General features: G+C 40.9%; 1 protein-coding gene and 1 long non-coding RNA gene across 2 annotated transcripts; both read left to right on the top strand.

Annotated features, from left to right (window-relative positions):
* LOC109824745 lies at positions 337–1,210 on the top strand. Its single transcript, XR_002242759.1, has 3 exons — positions 337–479; positions 672–764; positions 868–1,210. It is a non-coding gene; the product is annotated as an uncharacterized LOC109824745 (long non-coding RNA).
* Positions 6,781–7,392, top strand: LOC109823161. Its single transcript, XM_020389447.1, has one exon. It carries the CDS (start codon positions 6,781–6,783, stop codon positions 7,390–7,392), a length of 612 nt encoding a protein of 203 aa, XP_020245036.1.

Genomic DNA, 10,185 nt, shown 5'->3' with positions numbered 1-10,185 from the left:
CATACTACCCTTAATGATTTTTGGGAAAAACATGGATGACATATGTCCTCATTCAGGGTAGTAATGGAAATTTGGACAAAAACTCAACAAAAATTAGGCGTGGATGGTTGATTGAAGAGCAAATATACTTTTAGATGGTTTTAATACAAATTAAAAACTATAGATGGTTTCTATATGACCACCATATTTATTAGGTGGTCTCCCTAAAATAAAAATAAAATAAAATAAAAACCTGTTCTAAAAGGTAGACAAGCATTTTGAGTCATTGTCTATATCCACCTCCGTCCTACCCAGCAATTGGCATTGAAGACTAATTATATAACTATTTGAATAGAATAATATGTATGAAAGACTTAAGAAGTCCTTCTATATTATTGGTTGAACCTTGTAGCCCTCTTATAAACATGCTCCTTATTCGCTAATCTTCACATCCTCAGTAAATTTCGAGACCATTAGCTCTTGAGAAACCAAGAAAAATGGTGAGCCTTTTCTCTTTCTCTCTCTAATTGTGCTAGTTATATCATGATTAGCAATGAAAATTCTTTATATTAGCTCCTTTTCTCTTTCTCTCTCTAATTGTGCTAGTTATATCATGATTAGCAATGGAAATTCTTTATATTAGCTCTCTAATTAATCGACGTGTTCTTAATTTTGATGTTATTTGTTATCAGAGTTGTACACGCTCGTCTTGCAGGCCAGGCAATAGTTGTGGCCCTTTCTGTTTATACTATGATTCCAATGCGTATTATAACCATATCGCACCGGTAAAATCTTTCTTTGATATAATTTTTGTGTGCACGCGCTTAAATTTTCATGATGCTTTAAGTATATATTAACTCGATCTTTTTCCTTGTTAATTGTTATTAGCAACTAAAAGAAAGAGATGACAAGATTGTCGATGCACTAAAGCACATCAACGTCAATCAAAGAGGAGGCGGAGGAGGAGGAGGAGGTGGTGGTGGTAGGGGAGGAAACGGTAGCACACAAACAATTAACATAACTATCCAGTCCAGAAAATGATCCTTCAACATTTGGTCCTATCATAAGATGTGGAAGTCCAAATAGTCGCTTCTTCAGTTTCTTTGTATGCGTGTGTTTATGTTCGTGACTTCGGTGTGATTCTCTTGATATAATTGGAATAGTAGCAATAAATGTGAACTGTAGTTTGTTGCATAATTAAGGGAAATTGTTTGTTTTTTTTTTTATTCTACTTCGCTTGTTTGTATGAGTTGCATCTTCTGTTTGTTTTATGTAAGAAAGATATTTTGTTAGGTGATGGCCTTCTCATAAATAAATAAACAAACAAACAAAAGAGGAAGTCCTTGACATTGCCCAGTAATTGACGGCAACCAGAGAAATATTGATGGACTAATGATCAAGATTTTCCATATTTTATCAGAAATGTTCTTGGATGTATTCTCGGCATGATAAATTGATAAAGAACATAAATGTTGAGAAAATAAACATAAGAGAATAGTCCTTCAAAATTTTCGTTAAAGAGTCGGCTCTCTCTCTTGTAGCCGCCCTCTTTAGGGTTTTGAAAACCCTAGTTTTCAGTCGGCACTCTCTCTTGTAGCCGCCTCCTCTCTAGGGTTTTGAAAACCCTAAATCTCAGTCCATTTCTTTTCCTCTCTGGAAGCACGTAATGCTTCTCTCCCCCTCCCTCGTAACGGATCTACATCAGCAAGACCCTCTCTTTTCATTTTTTTTTCTCTGGCCGGTTTCTACAATCTTTGTGAGGCACGACCCTTCATGTCTCACTCCGATAGTTTTACAGCGAATTATTTGACGAGATCTGAGTCCCATCCCCAACCCTCACGGCAGTCTTCGGGGTTTCCTACATCTCGGCCTCCGAGGTAGCTGTCTCTCGGCTCACACGAACGACATTACCGTTTCATAATTAATTAACGGTATCACTGTTTCATATTTATTTAACGACATCGTCATTTCATATTCAATTAACGGCATTGCTATTTCAAGGCCGCCTTTCGGTCTCCAATTAACGGCATCACCGTTTAAGCCGTCTCTCAGACTCAAATTAACGGCATCGCCGTTTTAAGACTGTCTATCGGTCTCATATTAACGGCATCAAATCAATTTGGAACATGTCGAGAATTGATGATGATGGGCTGGCCGAGCTTTGTGCCAAATGCAGCTTAGACGACAAAGATGGCCATGTTTTTCTATCAACTAAGGACTGGACAGATTCGCTTTCCCTTAACAACTGTCTCATGGGGAAGGTTTTTGGTAGAAAGATTGCTAATAGAGATAATCTTGAGCGTGTCCTTAGGAAGGTATGGATTGTAGATGCCCCCTTCTAGGTGGAATATTATAGTGGAAGGAATACTTTCCTTTTTAGATTCGGTTATGATGCAGATAGGGAGAAAGTGCTTGATGGTGGGCCATGGTGCTTTGAAAGAAACTTGCTCAATTGGATTATTCCTCGTGGGGTCGGTGCCCCAACTTCTCTGGATTTCTCTTCAACTTTATTTTGGTGTAAATCCAGTAGTGACTAGCTGCGATGAACGAGAGGTGTACCAGAGACTGTGGCTCGCTTATAGGAGAACTTAAAGGGATTGATTTGCAGGATAACAAGATGCGGCTGAGAATACTCGTGGATATTACTAAGCCTCTAAAAAGAGGCATACATGTTTGCTTTGAAGTGACCGGGGAGATTGAGAAGCTCTTCCTCACCTATGAGAGACTCCTGACTTTTGCTTTTCATGTGGCATTATTGGCCACAAAGCTGCTGAGTGTGACAAACGAAGTGTACAAGTCGATGTTATTTTTATCACATCCAAAAGCAGATATGGTTCTTGGCTCAAAGAACCCCCTCCATCTTCCAAGGTCTTTGAGACTCGGTCTTCTGGGGCAACTGAAGCAGATCGTGAGGGGTAGAAACAACCATCATCTAGGGTGGTCTCAGATGATACTCAGGATGATGATTCACGTGGTAGTGCACTACTACAGATTACTTCAGTCATGGTGAGGTGTGAAACCCCTCCTGTACCCTTGCCCATGGATATCGGTGTTGGATCTGATTTGCATGATGTTATAGTTTCTACATCCACCTCCGAAAATCAGGCTATATCAACCTGGAAGAGGCTTGCTAGAGGGTCTGGGCAGCAAGGCTCCAAACAGAAAGAGAAAGGAGGCAAACACGGGAAATATTCTCTGAAGGATCATCCGGATGTACATGAGAAGAGAGCACGATTAGTGATTTCCAGTCCATAGTCTACCCTTGTTGAGGTGCACTTTGGTGGCCAGGGGCGCCAGGAGCCATGAGTTACATTTGTTGGAATGTTCAGGGACTGAAGAACCCTGAAACGTTGACTGCTTTCCGTAGATTGATGCGGACTCATTCCTCAAATCTAGTCTTTCTTTTGGAGACTAGACTTTCTGGTATGTGGGTGCAGATAATGAGATCTCAGTTGAGTTTGTAGAATTGCTTTATGGTGGATAGTAGAGGCAGAAGTGGTGGACTCATGCTACTATGGGGCGATGAAATGGATGTGACTATTCGTTCTTTTTCTCCGGGGCACATTTACATATCAATTGTTAACTCAGCGGGAAGGAACTGGCGATTCATCGGGTTTTATAATCATCCTCAGAAACACTTACAGTACCAGTCCTGGGTTCTGTTAAGACGGTTGAAGGGGTCTTTCCTCTGAGTCATGGTTATGTTGAGGTTACTTTAATACCAGCATGAGTCCAGGGGAGAAGCTGGGTGGTAGACAGGCACATGTTTCGAGAATGCTAGATTTTCAGAATGTTCTGCTGCATTGTGAGCTACTTGATCTAGGGTATTGCAGGCACACCTTCAATTGGAATAATCGTCAGACTGGTACATCTCATATCTAGGAGTGCTTGGACAGGATGGCAGCTGACTCTGGCTGGCATGACATATTTCTCACTGCTGAGGTACACCACTTGGATTTTTCTATTTCTGACCATCGTCCTATTATGTTATATTTTGCTGCTCCTCACCCCTTCCAGTTAGGCATGATCGTTCCTTCCGCTTTGAAGTCTTGTGGCTCAAAGAGGATGATTTGAGTAATGTTATTAGTAGGGTCTGGCATGGGATCTCCATACAACAAGGCCTATGTGAATCAGTTTGTCAGAAGCTAGGGTTTTGTGCTACAAATCTCAGTAGTTAGAGCAAATAACATTTTGATAGATGGAGGCATAGATTAATAGTTATTTAGCGAAAACTCCAGTCTCTCTAGTCTTCTCCTGATATGGGAGATCGTATGGCTGAGATCCGAAGACTAGAGAAGGAGAGGGAGGTTCTTGAGTAAAGGGAAGAGAGCTTCTGGCGACAACAAGCTAGGGTTGATTAGCTCTGAGACGGGGGCCGTAACACCAAATTCTCCCATATTATAGATTCTACTAGGAGGAGGAAGAAATTCATTAGTTGTCGACGTCATCCTAATGGCACTTGGGTGGAGGATCAGGTCAGAATTGCAACACTTATTGAGGAGTATTTCTCAGAACTATTTTCTTCTTCCACTAAATCAGAGGAGGTTTTGGCTGAGATGGATGGTGCTATCTCTTCTAAGCTTTCAGTGGATGACCTCCGGATCATTTTTGAGCCTTTTACAGGTGATAAGGTATGGGGTGCTCTTCGATCTATGGGCTCTTCTAAGGCACTCGATCCAGATGGCTTCCATGCATCCTTTTTCAGTCTTGATGGTCTGTTATTGGCCCAGATATTTTGGCTACATGTTTGAAGATTCTAAATGGGGGCTCGTCTATCAAGTATTAGAATAAAACCAATATGGATCTCATCCCCAAAAAGGATTCACCTGAGACGGTGGCAGATTTTAGACCCACTGGTCTATGTAATGTGGTCTATAAAGATTGTCATGAAAACCATTGCTAATAGGCTAAAGCGAGTTCTTAGAAGATTGATCGGATGCTTTCAGAGTGCCTTGTCCCATGGAGATCAATTCAGGACAATATCATTGTTGCTTTTGAACTTCTCCACACATTGCTAAAAAGGAGACGGGGTTAGTCTGGCCATATGGCACTAAAATTGGATATGAGTAATGCATGTGATAGAGTGGAATGGGGGTTTATTAACAAGGCTCTTCAGGTCATGGGATTTTTAGATCATTGGAAGCTTCTCATCTTGGACTGTATCTCTACTTCCTCACTCTCTTTCTGCCTCAATGGGCAGATTATGGGTCAGGTCACTCCTACTCGTGGTCTGTGATAAGGATGCCCACTATCTTCATATTTGTTTCTTCTCTGCACGGAAGCTCTCTCGACACTGATCATCAGACAGGAGGAGAACAGGTGCATCAGAGGGTTATCTTTTTCCCAGTCAGGGCCAAAGATTTCTCACTTGTTCTTTGCAGATGACTCTTTGGTTTTTATTCAGGCTTTCAGGCCGCTGCACAGAGTGTCCAGAGTACTCTACTACTATATGAGACTGCAACCGGTCAAAAAGTTAACTTTTAGAAGTCTGTCATCACCTTTATCCCCTGTGTAGATGAGGATACTAGGGCCTCTATTTTCTCTAACTTTTAGAAGTCTGTCATCACCTTTATCCCCTATGTAGATGAGGATACTAGGGCCTCTATTTTCTCTATCTTGGGGCTTGATAAGGCCCAGTCACATGATCGGTACTTAGGCATCCCTTCAGTGGTTGGAAGAAGCCGTCGTCAGACTTTTACTTCAATCAGAGACTCAGTTTGGAAAAGAGTCCAAGCTTAGAGGAGGGCCCTTTTCTCAGCTGGGGGGGCGAGAGGTTATAGTGAAAGTTGTTTTGCAGGTGATCTCATACTATGTGTTGTGGGAAATTGAGTCTATCATTATGAGATTTTGGTGAGGATCAATTTCTGGAGAGAGAAAGATTCACTGGGTTAGGTGGCAAAAGGTGTATCGTGCAAAGTTAAATGGGTGTCTAATCTTTAGAGATCTACAGATGTTTAATCAGGCATTGGTGGCTAAGCAGGCATGGAAGAACATTCAGGACCCTTCTTCTCTAGCTAGTAGGGTTTTGAAGTGGAAGTATTTTAGGGACTCTGACTTCCTTTTAGCAGGTGTCGGTCATGGGGCTGCTCTTATTTATGTCGGAGCATTATCTAGGGAAGAGATATCCTGGCTCGAGGTCTGAGATGGAGGATAGGTGATGGCCAGAGTGGTTCTATCTGTGCTGACCTATGGATCCCAATACCCTTTTCTTTTAGGCTAGTCACTTCTCCGATTGACCCTTCCGAAAGGGTGGCTGAGCCGATCTCTGTTTTGGATACTTGAAATCAGTAGCTGATTGCTACCTCCTTTTGGCAGGTAGGTCGAGAGGACATTTCATTTATCCCACTACCGCCTTCTCTTGTCCCTGACAGACTCATTTGGCATTATGAGGAGAAGGGGTGCTACACAGTTAAGAGCGGATACCGACTTCTTCACCACACTATGCCTGATACTGCTTCCACCTCTGATTCTAGGGTAGAGAAGTGGTGGTCCTTGATCTGGCATGCGGAGATCCCACTGAAGATTAGTATGTTCCTTTGGCATCTGTTCTATGATGCTCTCCTCACTTCAGCTGGTTTATCTCGTAGGGGGATCTCTGTGCCCCCTAGTTGCCGCCTTTGCTCTGTTGCCTTTGAGACCGTCCTTTATATCTTCACTGTCTCCTCCTTTGCTCATTTAGTGTAGGTGTCCTTAGATCTTTAGGAAGTGATTAATGGTTTTCGAGGCACGTCTTGTGGTGTTTTTCTTTTCCATCTCACCTCTGTTTGCCCTGGGGACTTTCTGGCTTTGGCTGTCACAACCATGTGGTTTATATGGGGAGAAAGGAATATGCACTCTTATAGTGGTGGTGTTAGAGAGACCTCGGTCTTGGTGACTCGGATTCTCTGTTTTGTGGAGGAAGGGGATAGAGTTAGAGGTCTCTCCCATGACTTTGTCACCCCTTCCAAATGGCCTTCTGCTTGGTATCCCCTTGCTCCTGGTTTTCTAAAGCTTAACACAGATGCTGCTATTCCTCTAGAAGAAGATATTATTGGTTTGGGAGGTGTTATTCGGGATCACCATGGACATGTGATTGGTTGCTACTCTATGCGGATCAGGGGTCCTATGTCTGTGGATCATGCAGAGTTATTGGCTATCTCGGAAGGCATTTGCTTTGTTTGGCATATGAACTGGAGGATTTCAATGGTGGAAATTGACTCTCTAAAGGTTGTCTCCTTGGTGGACACTTCTTCTCCTTTTGCTTCCTTGGCTCCTATTGTAGATGAAGTTCGTGTTGGTCTGAGTATTACTGGCTACTCTAAAGTTTCTTATATAAGACGCACTGGTAATGGTGTTGCTCACTCCTTAACTAAGTCGGTTGACTATTTATCCTCTTGTTTTTTGTTTGTTTTTGTCCCTTTGTTTTTGAGATAGAGTGTTGTTGAGGACTTGGCTTGTTAAGTTACCCTACCTGCCTTTTCAAAAAAAAATCATTAAATGGATTAAAATCGCTAGAAAACCGGTGATAACAACAAAATTGTTATGTCATATATATGTATTCCTTGATGTTGAGGATCAGCACATGTGCGCAAGCATCACCTAAATCTCCCAACTAGATCACTACCATTTTTAAGGCAATCGATCACCTTGGCAATTGGAAAACACTAAGGCACTATTTGTTTCCATATATTTTGTGGGTTTTGCATTGAAATGTGAGACGCACAAGCTTAAAATTATTGCTTATTATCAAATACATTGTTTGTTTGCTATTTTTCATGCATCGAATTTGAGATTAACATGTAAGATAAATGAATCTATTATGAACCCTAAAATTATTCTAATGTCATTCAGATTTGTGATTTTAGTAACATATCCATAGCAAAATGCATGTGCAACCAAACGATATTTGATTGGATTGTATATCTTATGTAAATATAATTTAATATCCATTGAAAAACAAACATGACTTCAAGTATGGATTTTTCGATATCTATGACATGCATCAAAAACAATCCATGAACAAAACAAGCCCTAAGAGAAGCAATGTTTGACAAAATGGAAAAGTGGTGAACCGTAAAAAAGTAAAATCAAGATATAAGATACAAGGGTTTATACAGATTGATAATCGCCTATGTCCAAAAAGAGAGATTTGATTCTTCTTTACAGTAGGGATTAAAAATGTATAATCTTTCTTGCATTCTTAAAAAGATCTTTACAAACCCTAGATTTCTCTTATTTGTTTTTTCTTTCTATCTCTCTTTTACAATATGCAATTCTATCTTGGCTTAATGACCAGCCTAACTTGAAAGATTTTTAATTATAAGGTTTGACGGAGACGTAGAAATGGGGAGGCCGATCGGATATCGTTCCGATGCCGATGAACCCTGACAATAACATATAGATAACAAGATTGAATCCACAAGTCCTAATTTTCCCAAGTTTAGGGAAGAAAATAATGGAGAAATTTCTATTGATTCAATAATTGAAAAGTTAATTCCCTATTTACAAAAAGAACTAATATTTATAGCCAACTAACCTTATCCTAATCCTAATAAAAAAGAAAGTCTGAATTTAAAAAGAAAATAACCAAAAATATGAAACTTTCCTAATCTGTCTTTGAGTCGACATGAGGCATGTCGAGTAGTAACGCCTTTTGTGTCGACTAGACATGAGTCGACTAAGTATGTCGAGTAGTTCCACCTTTCGTGTCGACTGGCATGTGCCGACTCGTCCTATCACCTGTCGTCTCGTCCTGTCACCTCGAGTCGTCTGTTCATCTCAGATGGGTTACTTTGCCTCGAGTCGTCATCTCGACTCGCCCGGTTTGTTATCGTCTCATCTTGTTTGAGTCGAGTCTCATCTCATCCATCTATTTGGTCATCTCGTCTCGTTTTTCAGTCATCTCATCTTGTAGATCTCCTGTATCAGTCCCTCCTTCTTCAAAAGAACTCGTCTCTGAGTTCGCATCACTCGAATACAACTCGATTGTAGGATGATAATCTGGAAGGTCAGGCACGTTAAATGTCTTTGACATAGCCATTCCGTTTGGAAGATCCACTACATATGCATTGTCATTGATCTTTTTGAGAATCTTGAACGGTCCATATCGTTTCAGCTTAACCTTGCTATATGTTCCAACCGGTATCTGTTCCTTCCACAAGTAAACCATCACCATGTCTCCTTCATTGAACACCTTGAGTCGCCTCTTCTTGTCCGCTCGTGCCTTGAACTTTGCATTGACTTTCTCAAGATTTGTACGCACTTCTTCCTGAATATTGATAGCATTCTTGGCCATTGAACTTGCTGCCTCACTGAACTTGCTACTTGTCGGCAACTTCAACAAATCTTGGAGATATCGAGGTGTCTTCCTGTAAACAATAGAAAAAGGAGACATACCTATGGAACTATAAACAATCATGTTGTAGGAAAATTCAGCTTGAGGTATATCTTGATCCCACATCTTTGGTTTCTCTCCATATATGCATCGAATCAAGTTTCCCAAAGTCTGATTGACCACTTCTGTTTGTCCAACCATTTGAGGGTGTGCAATTCTAGAATACTTCAAATAAAGTGTCAAATCGTCACCATAAAATAGGCAAAAAAGTTGCCAAGAACCTAGTATCCCTATTCGAGACAATCGAACTAGGAACACCATGTAGTCGAACCACTTCTTGAAAGAATAGTCGTGCAACATATGATACATACGAAGTCTTGTAGCATGGAATGAAGTGAGCCATCTTAGAAAATTAATCCACTACCACAAAGACCGAATCCATGCTTCTTTATGTTCGGGGAAGTCCCAACACAAAGTCCATGCTCAAATCTTCCCATATATCCTTCGGCAAAGGTAGAGGAGTATAAAAACCAGTATTCTGCACTTGCCCATTTGCAACTTGGCACACTTGACAACTCCGCACAAGTGTTGCCACATCCTTCCTCAAACTCAGCCAATAGTATCTCTCCTCAAGACTTAAAACAATCTTGTCTCGCCCAAAGTGTCCACCAAGCCCGCCACCATGTAAGTCTCGAACTATCTTTTTCCTCAATGACGTCCTTAGAATACAAAGCCGGTTTTCTTTAAACAGAAAGCCATCTATAATAATAAAGTCTCATGTAGGTTATCTTGTCAAACACTTTGCCCAAATATCCTGAAAGTCTTCATCATCAACATAAAGCTCTTTCAAACTATCAAAAGCAACAACTTCACTGTGTGGGTCAGAAATTGTT

The sequence above is a fragment of the Asparagus officinalis genome, chromosome 9 (genome assembly GCF_001876935.1).
Source record: "Asparagus officinalis chromosome 9, Aspof.V1, whole genome shotgun sequence".
NCBI lineage: Eukaryota > Viridiplantae > Streptophyta > Magnoliopsida > Asparagales > Asparagaceae > Asparagus > Asparagus officinalis.
The sequence above is the reverse complement of the archived record's forward strand: the minus strand, read 5'-3'. Positions and strand labels throughout refer to the sequence as shown.